At 43.6% G+C, this 18865-nt stretch overlaps 1 protein-coding gene across 1 annotated transcript; it reads right to left on the reverse strand.

Annotated features, from left to right (window-relative positions):
• On the reverse strand, positions 16224–18218 carry LOC8065071 (heme oxygenase 1, chloroplastic). The gene is made up of 5 exons (XM_021449115.1): positions 18062–18218; positions 17532–17988; positions 16916–17139; positions 16661–16768; positions 16224–16552 (listed from the first exon to the last, which is right to left on the reverse strand). Exons 1-5 carry the CDS (start codon positions 18188–18190, stop codon positions 16454–16456), a joined length of 1017 nt encoding a protein of 338 aa, XP_021304790.1. The 5' UTR covers positions 18191–18218; the 3' UTR covers positions 16224–16453.

Raw genomic sequence — 18865 nt, forward strand, 5'->3', positions numbered from 1 at the left:
CTGAATGTACCCTTGTTGAGGGAGGTAGAACTCTCATCATCTCCACGAAAAGGTTGCCCTTGTGATATGAGAAATCTTGCAACATCTAAAGAAGATGTCAAACGAATCTCATATCGTTTTTCTTCCTCCTTGCTTACCTCAACTAATTTTTTACCCACACTTGTCCTTTGGTTCATAAAGTCATCACACTTCAGCCTAGCCTCTACATGAGTCTTGCAAGCGTTGTGCTTATTAAAAGTATCCTTAGCTTTCTTCCAATTCACATAACCTTGATGTGCAAAGACAGAACTCCCAAATTTTTCAGGCTTTGCCGAATTAAAGAAAAGATAGCAATATAAGCAATAAGCTGCATCCTTGGACTCACTATATTCTAGCCAATCAAATTCATCAAACCATGTATTTTGAAATGATCTCCATTGACCACCAATCCATTTACTAGGAAATTGAAATTCACGAGGTTGGGTTGGACCACTCAAAGCATATGCTCTCTTTACTTGGTCTCTAATTTCGGTTTCATAATCATCAATTGGTTTGCGTTTTCCAGGGTCTGCAATCATGTTTGATTGACTAAATTCTGATCTAGGTTTCTTTGGATGAGTTGTGCTCTCATTAGTATATGGCGATGAACCACTGCCGCTGGAATTTGAAAAGTAATTGTGCAGAGTTCTTTTCGACAACACACACATATTTAGTAAACAATAAAATAGGTTTTGTCACTCATAATTTGGCTAGCTTGGGGCTCACTCTTTTGGTATTTTGACATACTTGACATCTTTTTGAGCCTAAGTAAACATCTTCCACTCGTCTCCTTCATAGATTAACCATCTTAGTGAGATTGGAAGTGGTTCCAAGTGCATTTGCTTGAGTGATTGCATCTAGTGACACTTGAGGATCATTTGAGGTGCGGATTTTTGTTACTCTTGGTTGTTGTTGCCACCTAGATAGCTTGGAGCAGTGGAGGAGCATTAGCACGAGTTGGTGATTGTTCATGGTCATCTTCCGCTGATTGTGAGGGGTCTTGTACCTTTCCTGGCGGAGAGCCAAAAGGTAACTCTAGCAGATTGCTCATGTCATTGAGTTACCTCACTTGTGAATTGCTCGTGTCATTGAGTTACCTCACTTGTGGGTAGATTCTTACGGTGTCTTAGTGAGGATGAGGTTCATGCTACACCTCTTAGCCGTTGTACCACCAAGTATTGTGTTGGAACTATGCCCTAAAGGTAATCATAGAGATGATAATTATGCGATTGTATCCATGACATATATTATATGTTCAATGAATATCCATTAAAGACAAAATAGTATTGATTGACAATTATATGAATTGTTTGTAAAACTCTTTTACTTGTATGGTCATTCTTAAGTTGTTCCTGATCAAAGTTTGTATGAGAACAGACATGAATATTAGATGAGCACATGCATTAGTTGATGACTATGTTTCACAAGTCATAGACATAGAGATGTCGAACTAGTAATGCGGGCACATGTATGACATAGGGCTGGACTGACCCGATATCAATGTTTTCAAGACGGCTGGTCGTGTCTGGACGTTGGGAGACCGTCCAGGTCGTCCAGGACGATTAGTCGTCGTCCAGGCCGATTAATCGACCCTGGACGAGGTCCCTGGTCGTCCTGGTCGTCCCCTACATATGGAGACTGATATATATCATATATATTATGTAGCTATATACAATATACATTATATATATATATATATATATATATATATATATATATATATATATTCTAGGCTCTAGAGTTTGGATAGGTCAGCTAGCCACTTACCTGGCTGCTGCAGAGCCCTGTCTTGTCTTGTTGGCCGCTTCTGCCAAACTGAAATTATAGAAAAATAAAGCACATTAACAAAGACATTAAGGCAATCAGGTGAAAGGCAATGAAGTGCTCAACAAACCAAATGAACACAGTAAAGCACATAATTTAAACCAGTCAAGAACTGCATAGTGCATAGTGGTGCATACTGCATAGTGCCACACTGACACTGCCATACAGCCATAGTTGTCACACCCATATTTTAAGAATAAAATAGGATGCATAAAAGACTCATATGTGCCCCATAAACAGTCGCACACATAAGTAGACAAATCTCAAATGTACCATTGCAGTGTTTATTATATAGCGGAATATAATATATCACATAGTCTCATACAAAAATGATAGCAAGAAGTAAACAACGCTCTCGACGGAAGCTCCACACAGGGACACTGTTGACTGGTTGACTCCAAACCTAGTACTCATAGCGATAGTCCTCATTCCAGTCATCATCATTAGTATAACCTGGGGTGTTGACAATTGCAAGAGTGAGCACATATCGTACTCAACAAGTATAACTAGAGGTTCATGAGGCTCAAATAGCTGACACTGGTTTGACTGTATTTAGCTTTTAATAGTTGATAACATGTTTAATCATTGGATAGCAAATGTCAAGGTAGCGTAATTAATCCCATAACCACACAATCAATGTATACAAGAATTAAGAATAACACATATAAACAACATAATAAACCATCATTTATTATCATTATTCACGTTCATCAGTGTCCATCTATTCCGTCAGTTTTCCAGGCCGCCCGTATCCGTGGGCACGGCTAGTATACCAGATTTAACACTCTGCAGAGGTTGTACATCTTTACCCATGAGTCGTGATTTACCCTTTCGTCCGAGGTGATCAGCCTCTTAACCCACTACCAAGGAAGGTTGGCAGGGTTCACTATGAAGTCTTTCAAAGGTTCGTCTGACATGTTAGGGCCGCAAGGTTTCCTTTGCGCGCAGATATAGATATCCCCCTTCCGAATGGCATAATGACGCGCAGCCTATACACATAGGGACAGGGGCTCGCACTATACCCAAAACGGTTCAGCCCCTCCGCCCTTTCGGGTAACCTCTAACAAGCTAGAAAAGCTTACTCATACTTGACTAAAGCCAGAGCCATATAGCCCTCATGGTTGTACGAGTTGTCCCAGCTTTTGCCAAGGGATAAGTTCTTATGGAGGGTCAAGATCAATCGAGCAAAAGCAAGAGTTCTTTCCACCCTTTTATATTCAAGTTGCTAGAAAGCTTATTTTATTGTTTATTGTATATTCAAATATTCATGTTACAAGATCATGTATTAATAATCAAGCACTAGCAAGAACTACCAAATGCATATCCAAAAAAGGTAACAAGGAATCCAGAATAACAATCATCTATGATTTTGCTAAGGTCATCAAGGTGATAGCATGCATATGATAAATGTTATATTAATTGTGTATAGGTAACAAGGATAATCCCAAGTTATACTTGCCTTGTCCAAAGCTCTCCTGAGCCTGCTGGTCTTCAAATGCTTGATCTTGAGCACCAACGTACGACTCACCGTCTAATCCCAATCATCAATCAACAACACGCAATCCAATGTAGACAATCATACACGAAGCAAACAAGATATAATTAGAACAGTACACCAAACAGTGGTAAAACAAATATAAAAGTTTATCAAAATATTCTACGCAGCGCTACGATCACATAAACGTAAAGTTCACGAAAATCGGAATTAAAACGGAGAAATTATGCATTTTCCAAGATTTCCTATAGAGAAATAATTAATTAAATAATACCAGGAAATTTAAAAGTTTCAAAACAGAGAATGAATAATTCTAACATGTAGAGCTCGTAAATACGAATCTAATGAAATTTGAATGGATTGAATCAGAGTTAAAACGAATATTCTATGGGCAATTTAAATCCAATGGCAAACTTGTAAATATCAGAAAACGTATTTAGTCTTAACCTGAACGAAAATACGTTTTCAAAGCAGTGACACGCCTTTCCTAGAAGACGCCAAGGATCGCGGGTTCTAAATTGGAAATCTTCGAGGACTCTTTAACAAAATACCCCCCGAAGGGGTATCTTCTGTTTTGGGCCATCGATCTCTGATCGGACTGCTCAGGATCGCTCCAAGGGGGCCAGGCGGCGGCCGGCCGCCAGAACAGGCACCCCGCGGCAGCGCCTTGGCCGGAGCATCGCCAGAGATGTGGAACGCGCGCTACGGTGGGCTAGGATCCAGACCAAGGGCACGGGAACGAAGCGGGGTCTCACGCGAACTCACCTAGGGGTCTTCAGGGCTCGGATTGACCTCGGGGAGGGTGCGCAGCGTGCAATGGCGGACGGGAGCTCCCCTGCGGTGCTCGGCGAGGCTGCACGGGCTTCTGGAATTGAGAGAGGTCACAGGAAGAAGCTTGGAGGTTCCGCCACCTTGCTGCGAAGCTCGGAACACAGCTTTTCGACGATCTTTGCGCAGGAAGAGATGACGACCACGGCGACGGCGCGATCTGCTCCACGGTGAGATCCCGACTGAGGCTTACGGCGTCGGCTAGGGCTCCTTCCGTGGCTTGGAAAAGGAAAAACAGAGTAGAGAGGAAACCGCAGGGCTTTAGAAGAGTTGGGGCGATCAAATCCCGAAGGAATTGGGATTTCCTACTGTGGAAGATCGAGGCCGGCTCGGTCACGGTTGGGCGGAAGGAGACGGGTGACAGGTGGGCCCAAGGTGGCAGCGAGAGAGGGAAAAGGGAGAAGTTGGACCCGGCTGGCTGACGCGCGGGGCCGATCTGTCAGCTAGAGAAGAGAGGGGGAGTCGCGCGCTGCTGGGCCGAGTGGGCCGGGGCGCGGGGGAGAGAAGGGGAAGGGGGTGCTGGGCCGACTGGGGATTAGTTGGGCTGCGGGGTTGGCTGGGGTTCTTCCCCTTTTCCTTTTTTTGTTTTCTTTTTCTAAGACAATTTCCAAAAGGCTTTTTGAATAGAATTTGAGAGCAAATAAATTCCAACAAATGTCAGCAACACAATCAAATAAAGATGCTCCAGCATGAATGCAAATTCATGTTTCTAATTTATGGTGAATTTTAATTTGCACAATAATTATTTATTTTGCTAGATTCAAATGCTCACAAAAATTCTTAAATAATCAAATTAATTCTTATTATTTGAAAATCAAATTTTGGGTGTTACAATAGTGCATACATCAAGTCCAATACAAAGTACATAAATAGGCAAAATAGCCAAAGATAAAAAGAACTACTCAAGTAAATCAGCATCCACACAAAAGCCTCTATCTCCATCTTCATCCTCCTCCATTGATACCACAGGATCAGATGCATCTTGACCTTCTTGGGTTTCATTTCTCGCATCAGTATCATGGTCACTATCATCTTCCTCCCCTCCAGATATATCTGGTGCTGCAGAAGTCCCCCTAGGACGCTTCCTGTTCCTAGTATAAATCTTCTGGACAGAGGCTCCAGCACGGGTAGCAGCAGCCCTAGGTAAGTTGCGACCCCTTAGATTCTCAGATGCACCAATAACTTCATCCACAACAGCCCAAGGCACCTCACCACAATTATCATCCACCCATTCACTATCCCACTGAAACTCTTCTAGCAAGAGAGGGTTGCTCCTCTTTTCTTTGCAACCAAGTTCTCGAATTTTTTGAAACCTGTTTATCAGCTTTTTATTGTAACTGACATAAACCAATTTGTTTAACCTCTTATGCTCTAATCTATTCCTCTTTTTGGTGTGGATCTGCAGAAAAAGTAACATGAGAACATGACATTAATCTACAATTTGCAGCAACACTAAGCCACTAACACTCTAGCAATGATACTTACACTAGAGAATTCACTCCAGCTACGCTCACAACCTGATGCTGAGCAGCAAAGACTGATTATTTTCTTTGCTAAACATTGTAGTTCAAATGCATGGCCACCATAGGAACACCACCAACGAACTGAAACACAACTAGACTAGAATCAGCACATAGACTAGAATTAGCACAACTGAAGGAAAGAAAATGTTCTAAACTTACTAGGGTTCTTTTTCTCTCGGTCCCTTATAGCTAAAGGCATTGAGAAGCCTTCGCCTTCGGCTTATTCATAGTCATCAGCTTGCTGTGAAATCTTGGTTGACACATTGTCATTAGTCTCCATTTTCCATAGAACTTGATTGAACATGCCTCTTAATCTTCCAGCTTGTCTCTTGTCTTTCTCCCTTATGGCAAAGAACTTGCTTGGATTCAAGAAAAGGGCTGCCCCATATAGCTTTTGCTCCATTTGGGTTTCCCACCGCTTATCATATAACACCATTATCTCGTCAAGTAAATCAGTTTTATCTTTTAGAGATTCTTTAATGGTGTTCTTTGCAACATCCATGGCTGCAGTGATCTCAGGAGCTGCTGGTGTCTCATCTCCATCTACAATCCGTAGAGCAACGAGAAGTGGCTATGAAGCTTTCAAGCAATATTCTAATTTTTTCCAAAATGGCGCGGACAAGATAATATTCTCAACTCGTTTGCCTTCAGCAGACTTGGAGAGGCTGTTTTTCTGCCATTCCTCGCTGACAACTAAAGCTCTCAAGCCATTCTTATTTTTATGCATACTTGCCAAAGTAAGATAAGAGGTAGCAAACTGAGTCACAGCTGGCCTCACAAGATCCCCACCTATTTGTTGTCTCATTAGATTTAGTATCCTCCCATGTTTGTATATAAATCTGCTCACCTTCTTTGCTGAATTTATGACAGTGTTGAACTCCTTAATCTCTCCAATGTCTTGCAACAACAAATTCAGGCAATGGGCAGCACAAGGTGTCCAAAACAAGTGTGGGATCCTGTCCATTAGAATCCTTCCTGCTGCCTTGAAGTTGGACCCATTGTCTGTGACAACCTGCACCACATATTCCCTTCCAATATTGTCAATTTGCTTCTCCAACAAATCTGCTAGCATATCCTTATCAGCTACTTCACTTGATGCATCCACTGAACCTAAGAAGAAGGTCCCTGCTGGACTGTTTGCAAGAAAATTGATTAGATGACGATGGCTAGTATCAGTCCAACCATCAGACATGAGAGTGCAACCATACTCTTTCCAAGCTTCCTCGTGCTTCTTCCTCAGTTCTGTTGTCTTGTTGACAGCCCTTTCTAACAATGGCTCCCTAATTTCATGCATGGATGGTGAGCGGTACCCAGGTCCATACTGTCCAATTGACTCAAGCAAAATCTCCCAGCTTCTCGAGTTAATGACATTGAATGGTATACGATTTTCATAAAAGAAATCAGCTACATGGTCATCAACAACTTGTTTGCTCTCTTTCTTTGTGTAATGCTCTATAGTAGGCTGAGAAGTCTTGAATTTGTGCCTTTCTGAAACTACCTCTTCTGGTGTCTTCCGAAGCATGCCAACAACTGACTTGGAGTTCTTTTGATTGGCTGGTTTAGATGAACCACCAGCAGCCATATAGAGAGCGATGGAAGCTTGACCTATTTTTCTCTTTTCTTGTGCATGCTTTTGCTTGGTCTTTGTCGCAGAACTAGGTGCTTTCTCTGGTTCAACTTCAGTAACCTCATCACCTTCACCCTCTTCAGAACCTTGTTGAACTTCAGGAACTACCACAACTCCTGACCTTGTATTCTTCTTGATGTAAACTTCCATTTCTCTCCTAATAATCTCAGGGCAACTTTCACGTTTAATTGCATCATAATAACATCCAGCAAGGTGCTGTTTGAACCTACTGATTCCTGAAGGAACTACCTTTTTACAAAAAATACATTGCACGTTGTCCTTCCTTGCAATATCTGGCCACCACCCGTACTTCCATCCAGGGTCTCGAGATTTGGCCTTCCTCTTGGGATCTTTGGCTTTAGCAGCCATTTCTGGAGGTAGCTTTGCTAGGGCCTTCTCAACAAGAGATGCAAGATCTGGAGCACTTGAGGATGCTGAACAAGCAACAGCTGAACCTGATGCAACTGAGGAGCTTGGAGCAGAACCAACTTCTCCTTGAATGGCCTCAGGCATGTACACTTCCACTGCACGTTTCCGCTGCCGATCTAGATCTACACAAGTACACAGAGAAACAAAGCATCAAGCTCAAGCACAGGTAGAACATCAAGCTTGAGCGAGAATGTGATGACTGACCTGAGGAGGACGAGCTCATCTTCGTCGTGCAGTCCTCCCTTGCAAAGCTGCAAGCTTGCAGCAGCAGCTGGAAGGGAGGAAGGGAGGCAGAAGCAGCTGGGAGCCTGGGAGACGGAAGTGAGGAGAGGAGAGGAGCAGCAGCTGGGAGACGGAAGGGAGGAGAGGAGAGGAGCAGCAGCAGCTTGGAGACGAAAGGGAGGAGAGGAGAGGAGAGGGGAGAGGAGAGGAGGACAGAAATGGAGGTGAATGCTGCTGCTGGACACGGGAGAGGTGAGAGGAGTGAATGAACCTGCTAAAATGAGTGAGGGGTACACAATATAAACCCTAATGGGCTTGGGCCAAAATATAAGGTAGCTAGCTAGGCCCAACTCTGAGATGCAGCCCATCTACTAACTGGATCATCTCCTGACTGGACGCTAGACAGCCTGGACGGACGATTAATCGCGACTGGACGACGACTAATCGGACGTCCAATTTCCTGGTCGTTCTGGCCAAGTCGGAGGCCCTGGTCGAGTAGCTCCAACCGTCTAGGACGATTACTCGCGATTAATCGCGACTAATCGAACGTCTTGAAAACATTGCCCGATATGATATGTTATTATTATCTCTATACACATCATGTATGTTATGTCCTTACATCTAAGATTGTTACATGTATTCAAGATATAAAACGACCTACTCAGAGACTATCAAAGCTACTCCATAATTAGGTAGTTATAAATGTGGTTTTCGGGTTTATTGAGAAACATAATGTGAGACATAGACAATCAAGATAGAACTTTCCCCTCTCTGTATGAGAGAGATATCACTGAATCACTCTAATGGTTAGATCAAGAAACACATGGCCATGCTTGGGTTAAGTGTTAACCTAAGAGTTGGACCAAATATCATGTGGCAAGAAAATAACAAGTATATGGTTTGTGGTGGTTCGTCTGATATGATCTTTGCATATGTATAGGAGTTGACACATCTTGTTAGAGGCCGTTATCAACTAATGGTTGAGTAGGAGTACTCGGGCTATGTCTATCTATACATAAACCCCATAGGGTCGCACGCTTAAGGGGCTGGAAGCCTAATTCAGTTTGGACCTGAGTTAGACATGGCTTAGGATTATTAATGGGCCTCCAACTCGGGAGCACATTAGGGAAGCATATATAAAGAGAGGGTGAGGGCGGCCAGGGTTGATCATGCCCTTTGGCAGCCGCCTCCGCTCACCCACGTCTGCGCCTATTGCTCCTCATAGACCTAGCAGTCTGGAGGCACCACACTTCCTTTCGATATGTGTGGATACCTCAGAGGTGCTGTATCTGGAGCACAAGGATGAACCGTACCAGAGGAACGGACGAGCGGATGACCCCACAACTACACGACACTAGTGTGACGCATACGACTACACGAGTCGCTTTTACTGCATCTGCGTGTCTAGTGGTAATCTCATGATCTATAACTTACAGTAGATCCAATTTTATGATGATGAAAATTTTGTTTTCTGGCTATCGTAGCATCCTCATATTCCTATATATTGGTCAACACAACGGGGACTAGTGTGCCGGCAAGCACATGAACCTCAGGAGAAAAATCTTGTGTCTCCATTGTGATTGTCTTATTGGATTTCTTTCAATGATTGGTCTTCATCATATTAATTGGTACACTTGCCTCTACATGGCAGTATAATGATCACATCCTCTCCTTTTATATTTCTGCAAACTAGTGTAGCTTACTTTCTTGTATAGAAACTTGTAGCTCTCTAGTATAAGTAGTGACTTAGTCTTTGTTTGAACCTAGATTATAGCTACTAGAATTCTTGGATAGATAGCTTGCAACCCTTGTAGAGCTAGAGCAAAATTGCATTACGCTATTTGTTGTACTAATCTTTGCTCTAGTGCTTTGTAGATTTTTAAATAGACTATTCACCCCTCTCTAGCCATATTAGGACCTTTTCAGATGGTCGTGCGGCCCCTCCTAGCACAGGGCCGGCGAGCGCGGCACACGGAGCACCTCCTGGGCGAGGTCATCGAGCGCACGACACGTAGATCACCTCTAGGGCAACGCTGGCGAGCATGCAGCGAAGCACTTCCAAGGCGAGCACACAACGACCGCTGTCACCTCCTGCTCCTCTGCTCACCAGCAGGCAACGTCGTTGGCTCCTTGCCTCCTCACGACCTCGTAGGTCACGTTGGCACCTCGGGCCGCCCCGCATGCATGGTGCTTTTGGGCTAGCCTGACGGCCCAACAGGTCGTGCCTAAGCTATAGGTCAGGCACGAAGCCTGCCTCGGCTCAGCTCGTGAGTCATGGTGGCCCGTGACAACTCGACCCCTACCAGGTGTTGGCGTTTCTTAGCGAAACCACTAAAGATAGAGTTTGAGTCCATCCCTAATGATAAGACTAGAAACGTTCTTGGCATATCCTAACCACCATCACTTCAGAATGATAACCCAAGGCTCTTTACGGCGCGGGCCTAGGCAGTGCAGTCTGGTACTGATGATTAGTAATGCTAGATTGGCCTTCCTAACCATCCTTACTTACGATATGCAAAGCTGTGGCCCGGCGCTGGGTGAGTGCACAAGGATTACAATCTTAAGTAAAGGTACTTAGGTACGCCAATCGATAGCTCAGTATGAAATAAGAATAACTCTGCAAGCATAGAGAACTATCATTGTAGCATTTCAACCCGTAAATGGGTGTCGTATTTATAATTCCCGTAGGAAGGCATTTATATCTACCATGGTTATAACATGATTACTTATTAAAATGCATGGTAGGCATAGAGTAAATAGGGGTAAGATATGATATTTGGAGATAGTGGACACACATCTGGGTCATCCTCAAGGATAAAAGATAAAATAAAGAATAAAAGAATATAACTACTGAGCAGGCATGGTTCGTATATAACTGTGCTAAGAACTGTTAGTAAGTCATCTAACTAGCATGTCTAGAGATAGGATCAGGTTTGAGATGATAGGGAGATCCCCATAGCTGGTCTGCCAGCAAATAGAGACTTTACATGACTCCTACCGAATATCCGAACGTGGGGGAATACGAAGGATGACAGGACTGTCACCACCCTGCCACCTACCCCTCTGCCCGTGGGATACCCGCATATCCACTGATCTCCGCATACCTAAACACCATGTTCACGTATTTGGAAACAACTCTTAACCCCCGCGGGCCCCAACCCTTCGGATTGACAGGCTAGGTTAAGAGCAACCAGAACGGCCCAGTGAACCATCATCTCATCCCTAAATCTATTCATATAAGTTAGATGAACGATGAAGAACAGGGATGAATATATCAAGAACATAGCACAAGAACTAAGAACTAGTTCATATACTATGAACATGATATAGACATAACTATACTCTAGTTCATAAGCACAATTATATAAAGATAACAAGAACTTGCTCATGGAAGAAGACTGATTATGATTCATACCAAGAGGATCCTTTCTTCCTAGGAGACAAGCTCTCCTTGGTAGCTCTTGCCATGCTCTACTACTAGTCTAATACTAAAGATACAAGTGAGAGGTGTGAGGAAATGTAGACTCCAAATGATGTGTGTTTTACAAATGAGGGGGAGCCATCTATTTATAGCCTAACTAGGACGGTTCGGGGATCTAAATATGGTAGTAGGTGAAACCGTCCTATGCATGACGGCATGCAACCGCCAGAGAAAGGTGGGGCCGGTTTGCCGCCACCAAGGTTGCGCCCGCAACCAGGTGCGCCCGCAATCTAATGGGCCCCACCTGGCCACCGCCTTCGCGTGGCTTGCTCCCTGCTGGACATCCTTTGCTGCTTGGGTTACGATTGGGTCCAGTTCGATGTTGAAGGTGGGCTTCTTATTTATTTTTGATTGCGCACTTGTGAATTCGTCTTTTGTAAATTGCGCTTTCTTTATTTATTGTTTTCTTCCACTTGTCACATTATAAATCCTGTAAAACAAAATACCATGGTACAAGTGGAACTATGTCAATAGCAAAAGCATATGTGATTTAAATATATTTATTCCTCTTCTTTTTAGTCTAAGTTGGCAGTATAAAATTCTCCATAGTGACTGCCAACACCAGGCTGTGCTGGCCTCATAGCGTGTCGTGTCGGGCTGGCCCATTGGACATCTCGGTTGCTACTATTTCAAAGCAGGGACTGTCGAACCAGTGTTGCTTTTAAAGATGACAATGGGTACAGATTACTCGTGTGCCTACAGGTAAAAACCCGGTAGTATGAAGGTATGGGTGCAACTTTGTGCAAGCGGGTATGGGTGCAGGTTTGTAGTTGAACCCAATGGGTAAAGACTTGTGGGCATGAAAAACTTGTACCCGCACCCGCTTCACCTGCAAACCCGTTCCAACCTCGTGATATGTATGTCCCTTCTTATACTATATACAAAGGAAGCAACATAGCTTTATGATTTTATCTCTCGTATCTATTTATGTATAAGAGAATCATTTTTATGTTGCTATAATGCTAGGTAGTTTTGTTTTTCATACTTAAACTCTTTTTCTATAATCTATGCATATATTATTATTATGCAGGTTCACGGGTGCACCCGCGGGTATTTTGTGCCCGTAGGTACGGGCGTGGATGTAGACTTCTACCCGTGGCGGATTGGATTCGACCCACGAGTGTGGGTCTATATATCTCTCACCCGCTGGTAATGTGCTCGTTGTCATCTATAGTCGCTTCATATGATCTGGCTCTTTCCCATAATTCTAGATCTGAGAAATCTGGTTCTTTCCTTCCCGGCCCAGTACTCTGCCTTCCGTCTCTGATGCGCTCCTCTCAATCACGCAGTTCATCAATGTGGTCGTGGTCCGCATTGGCAAATGGAGACCTGTTGGGCCAACACTCGCCGCCGCCGCCCGTGTCGTCGCCCGTCGGGGCCTGCCTCCGTGCGCCCAGAGTGTGAAGCTAAGGGCTTGTTTGGCACAACTTAGTTTCATTAGTAAAGCTATTTTTTTTAAAAAAAATAGCTTCATGAGCAACTTTATAGGTGAAGCTAGGCTATTTTAGAAAAAAAAGTGTTTAATAAAATAGCTTCACCAACTACTTTATGCATAGATGAGAAAAAAATAGGGGAGAGAGCTGCAATAAGCTACTTTTTCCAGCTTTATTCCTACTCATGTCTTTATAAAGAGAAAAAGAAAAATAGCTCACCCATAAAGCTGTTTTAGAAATAAGTGTTTGGCAAAAAAAAACAACTCAGAACAGCTTCATAAGTTGTTGTGAGTGTATCAGAACCTAGATGGCATCAGTTCTTAAGCTGGCAGCTGACAAGAGGTCCCAACTACTTCTTCTCCTTCCCAATCCCCTTGTTCCTGATGGGATTTAAGGTGGCATAGTAAATGGACGCGGCAGGGCTGCGGCCGACGTTGCGCCGTCGACAACGCTGAGCGTCTACAAGACGGCACGGCGCATCAAGCGGCAGGCGAGCACGCTGTACAACGCGCCGCAGAGCGTGGCGGAGGTCACGGCGCTGTGCATTTGGTGCTCTGTCCTGAACCGAGCGATTGAGAGGCATCCATCCTGCCTTAGGGGTAAATTTACTTTAGGGGCATCAATATGCTATTCTCGGCTGCCGGCTATCCACAAAAGCGTCCAAGTGAATTATCTCGTGCCATATACTTGGGAGTACTATGCTGAATTGAGATGCTGAAAATATCTCTGATTTAATAAAAATTGGGCTAGCTCAGTCTATCTCCAACAACCGTTACCTTAAATAAAACACACACTTCAAGTTTAGATAGTGCTATATGTAAAATGTTCCATATCTATTTTTAATCTTTTCTAAAGACAAGATCAAAAACAAATTCTTCTTGCAAATAGGTTTCGAGAAAAGAAGATACTTATATTTGGATTATACCCCTTCTAATACCTAAAATGAGTCCTCCATATAGATACTCTGCTGGGGGCTATAGATATTGTGTTAGAGACCCATTTTAAGTTTAAATCTTCCTCGTGGGTTATTAACCAAAGCGGTTACTTAACAGTGACCGCCTCGGTTAACATATTAACCGTAGCGGTTGGTCAACCGCCTTGGTTAAGACCACAATTAACCGTGACCTTTGATCCGAGGCAGTTGCCGTGCCCGCTACGGTTAACCTATTTTGCCCGCTACGCCTGTATGGGCTCTATATAGGCACCGAGAAAAATGCTATAGAGGGGCGTATCGATGAATGGACAGAATCATGTGGTGCAGATATTCATTCTCTTGCAACAGGTTGCAAAAGCCGCTACGTCCTATGGATCTCACAAAGGACACGTATTTGATTAAATGAACTGCCAAAGCTTGAATCATGTCATTTCATTCCTATTAGGCCTTGTTTAGATGCGGAATTTTTTTTAGATTTCGCTACTGTAGCACTTTCGTTTGTTTGTAGCAAATATTGTCCAATCATAGACTAATTAGGATCAAAAGATTCATATCATAATTTACAGACAAACTGTGTAATTAGTTTTTGTTTTCGTCTATATTTAATGCTTCATGCATGTGCCGCAAGATTTGATGTGATGGGGAATCTTAAAAACTTTTTGATTTTCAGGGTGAACTAAACAAGGCCTTATTCTAATTTCTGCCGCCTCCTATTAGTTGCTGATACTGTTGAAAAAGATAGGGTGTATTGTGCACAGAATGGTCCTTGTACCAGTACAAGTGGGGATCCTTGTACCAGTACAATGGATGCACATTGTTCTTATAATGGTCTTCTACTCTTTTGGATTAGAACATCGAACCTTGCAGCCTGATCTACTTTCCAAGTTAGAGATGCCTTAGTTGGTGACTTGGTGTGGACTGCATACTGAACTGTGACAGCACGTCAAAGCTACCTTCTAATTCATCAGAAAATTCTTACCTTGAGCTATTAATTGTAGGTTCAAAGGATGACCCATTTTCATTGATGAGAAACCTTATCCAAAAGCAGTTGACTTTGCAAGGAGGAATTTGATTGCTGGGAGAAAAATACTAGTGTGCTGTCAGAATGGAGAACATATAAATATTTGTGTGGCCTTGGCAATAATGGCCTTGTTACTCGATGATAACGGTAAGCATAATAATGTTGCTTCTCTTGGGTAACTCCTACCCAGGGATTTGAGGCTCTTCCTAATTTGCAGTAGTGCTTGAGATTATTAGTTCCCGCAGATGCACTTTTGTTATGCCATGTCATGAAACATACTAGATTTGTTGATGAGCAGTTGTGCCCTCAGGTCCTATATATTTTCTTCTGTATATACTTTAAGTACGTCAAGTATATCAGTTAGGAATGCTGCTTGTATTCAGAGAATTTAGGGGGTCAGATGTCGCTTTAGAGTCTGAAGAGAAAAATCATAGTAGGACGATGTTCTGGGACGTATAATAGATTTTTTTACTACTATATATGTGATAGGCTTTGTTCAAATATATATGTGTGTGTGTGTGTGTGTGTGTGATAGGTAGCCTGTTCAACTAGCCCAGGCTTGCATCCAAATAAGGTCTCGATGACTAAGCAATTGTCCGTGGGCTGGGCCGGCAAACTGAGAAGGGGGCAGTTACACACAACTGTAGTAGAGGCTCTGCATGCAAAAGAATCAAAGCCACTCTCAACTGTTCTAGGTTTCCGTGGTGGAGTCAGTGCGCCGGGTCTTTTGTTTCTTTGTGGCGTCATGTTCTTCGTCGGTCTTCTATGGAGGTGGGTTTCGGCTTCAAGCTGCAACCTTTGGCGTTGGTATTGGCTCTAGGCTCCGGCAACGCTAGTATGCTTTACCAACACGAAGTTAATTCTTCGTCACGCTAGTATGCTTTACCAACACGAAGTGAAATTGGGTTGGTCTTGAGTTTCCACATGCTTTGGTGGTCCAATTGCCCTTAGGGGGACTTGTCGTCTGGCAAAGTTAGGGTTACTTGTCGTCCGACAAGTTGGAGTTTCTGTCGGTTGGCGATACGATGGTCAATGACCATCCTCTTTGGTTGGGTCGTTCAGTGTTCATAGTACATATTAGATCCGATATGCTGCTCAAGACAGCAACAAAAAAACTGTGTTTCTTTGCCAGGAAGGAAGTCGGTTTCAAGCTCTGCGCTCCAGCAGCCGGCGGCGAGGAAGACCGGAAGGAGTTTATAAGGACTAGAATGTATTTTTTATTTGCTTTCGAGGGTGTCCTTATAAGAAATGGGCTGTAATCACCAAAATTTATGAAAGAAATATAAAACCGGTTTCTCAAAAAAAAAACTGTTCTTTTGGGTGTGTCAGTGAACGATAGAAAACTCTGCCAACGATGACGAGTACGATCGTGTCGACAATGTGCAATATTTGGTTGTAGGTAAGCGGTAACCATCCAAATTAAGAAGATAATAATCTGTTAATTTCCAGAATTACAGACAGCAGAAAGAGATACAATCATCTCCATGCTAGTTGCCCAATTCTATGGCATATTTTATGAAACACACAGTATCTGACGTTTCCTGAGCAACAGGGTTAAATTATTGACAATAACAACTAAACATGGAAGCAGACATGTAAACCGTATTGATAGACAAAATCAGGGGAGCATAAACATATGGCGGCGGAGGTCTATTGAGCAGGTAAACGCCTTCTCCATCTCGCCCAGGCAGCGGTCCTTCTCTGCTCGAGACCAACCCTGCAACAGAGGCAAGTGCATGCACGAGACAGTATTATTGTCAGTTTATTCAAAGTTACAGTATTCGTTTCAGCAACAGCCGAGCGGAACAAGGAGAATTGATCTTACGGAAGCGACTCGGTTAAGCTTCGCCCGGACATTCTGCTGCATCTGCGACAGATCACCCTCCCACTCGTAAAACTCCAGCTCTTTCTGGAGATTGATCTTCTCACCAACCTGTTGACGAACAGATGAGAACACAAATCTGTCGGTTAAGATACTACAACAACTACTACTGCTTTGCAATCTGTACTGATTATTGGAAAGGAAAAGCATAATGACGGATTTCATATGGTTTCAGACATAATATTAATTCATCATCACCTTTTTGCCGATGATTCGGCCTCCAGCAGTATGACCCAAGTACACGTTGTAGAGATGGCAAACAAATGCCGGGGGATCCTTCCCAGACAGCTCTTCCAGAGACGAAGCATACGTAATGCCAGGAGCTGATGGTTCTGGAATCGCGTGACCTTGTTGCCTGAACCATTCCAAATCCTTCCTGAGTGGCTCTGATCTCTCCAAACCAGTATCCCTGAACTCGGCATCTGAAAAGACGTAGGAGTATCTATATAAATAAGGCCTTGTTCAGTTCGCAAAAGTTTTTGTTTTCAGCTCCTGTAGTACTTTCGTTTTTATTTGGCAAACATTGTCCAATCATAGAGTAACTAAGATTAAAAGATTCATTTTGTAATTTACAGTTAAACTGTGCAGTTAGTTTTTTATTTCATTTATATTTAATGTTCCATATATGTGCCGTAAAATTCTATGTGACGAGAAAATTTGAAATTTTTTAGGTAGATTAAACAAGGCCTAAATCACTATAATGCCAATAGAATATGTTCGCTTGTCTTATAAGTTGTATTTTTTTTTTCTCAATCAATCTCAATAAATCAACTTTCAAAGCATGACTTTTCACACACAAGCAAACGATACTCACACCAGGGGACGGCGGCGCGGTGGACGATGGCCTCGAGCGTCTGGAAGACGAGCTTGCTATCGACGAGGAACCGGAGGTAACCATCGACGGTGGGCTGCCACTTGGCGATGGGAGGCTCCATGGGCGCCTCGTTCCTCCCGTCCCTGGCCTGGTCCCTGGAGTGCAGCCGCATGGCCGCCGCCCGCATCTCCTCGACAAACGGGGTGCCTGCCTCATCATCCCCTCCCGCAGCAGCAGCAGGGACCGTCGCCGTCGCCGCCGCCACCGCGACCAGGCTCCTCTGCGCCGCGGCAGAAACCACGGTCGTCCTCGGCCGGAACACGACGGCCACCACACGGGCAGCCGTTTCTGAGCGGAAGCGACTCGCGGCCGCGGGGACGACGACGCCATCGAGGTGGGAGAGGGCGGCACGGGGAGCGGACAGCCATGCGGGCGCCATGGCCATGGTGACGAAGTGCTGGATGGAAATTACCACGTATGATCAACAGTTCAACACGGATAGGGACAGGATGTGTAGTGTGCTACTATACAGATCGGAGAGCAAATTCACGAGGCGCGAGCGCGATCGTTGACGGAGGTAGAGTGGAGGAGAGCTGACTAGCTGAGCAATGCGGGTGGCATGTGGCAGTGAGAGTGAGTTTGGGGCTCGGGATAGGCATATATCGGTGGCAGACTGCTGGCAGACGTTGGAGTTTGAGCGCGCACAGCGCGGAGGGCGCGGGATGATGGATGGAGTACGCGGCGGGGACGAGAAGACGCGTAGCATGGGAAACGAATCGGGAATAGAGTAATCGCACGAGGACGTGGCACGGCTGGAGACGAGTGCCTACTCTGACAAGTTGTCTCTCACGTCTTATTTAGGGCTTGTTTATTTCCGACCAAAATCCAAAAACTTTTTCAAGATTTCCTGTCAATCGATTCTTTAAATGTATGTATAGAGTATTAAATAAAACTAATTGCATAGTTTAGTCGAAATTTACGAGACGAATCTTTTAAGCCTAGTTAGTCCATAATTGAACAATAATTATCACAAACAAACGAAAGTGCTATAGTGTCATGAAAAAATTTTAGGAAGAAACTAAACAAAGCCTTAGTTGCGAAAATTTTTAGCAGTAGCTATTGCAGCACTTTCATTTATATTTATCAATTATCATTTAATTGGTTTAAAAAATTCATCTCGCAAATTATATACAAATTATATAATTAGTTTTTATTTTTATAAATATTTAATACTCCATATATTTGTCTAAAAATTTAATACGGCGAAAAATCTTAAAAACTTTTAGAAACCTCACTGTTGATCGGGTCATCAGTGGGAGACTGGAGAGAGGGTG

The sequence above is a fragment of the Sorghum bicolor genome, chromosome 10 (genome assembly GCF_000003195.3).
Source record: "Sorghum bicolor cultivar BTx623 chromosome 10, Sorghum_bicolor_NCBIv3, whole genome shotgun sequence".
NCBI lineage: Eukaryota > Viridiplantae > Streptophyta > Magnoliopsida > Poales > Poaceae > Sorghum > Sorghum bicolor.

Excerpts from the sequence above, each read along its gene's own strand:
- LOC8065071 (XM_021449115.1), bottom strand. The coding sequence starts at position 18,190 with ATGCCTATCCCGAGCCCCAAACTCACTCTCACTGCCACATGCCACCCG. Across the intron at positions 17,140-17,531 it reads CCGCGCCGCCGTCCCCTGGT|ATGCCGAGTTCAGGGATACT; the intron begins GTGAGTATCGTT and ends ACGTCTTTTCAG. Across the intron at positions 16,769-16,915 it reads GCCGAATCATCGGCAAAAAG|GTTGGTGAGAAGATCAATCT; the intron begins GTGATGATGAAT and ends GTTCGTCAACAG.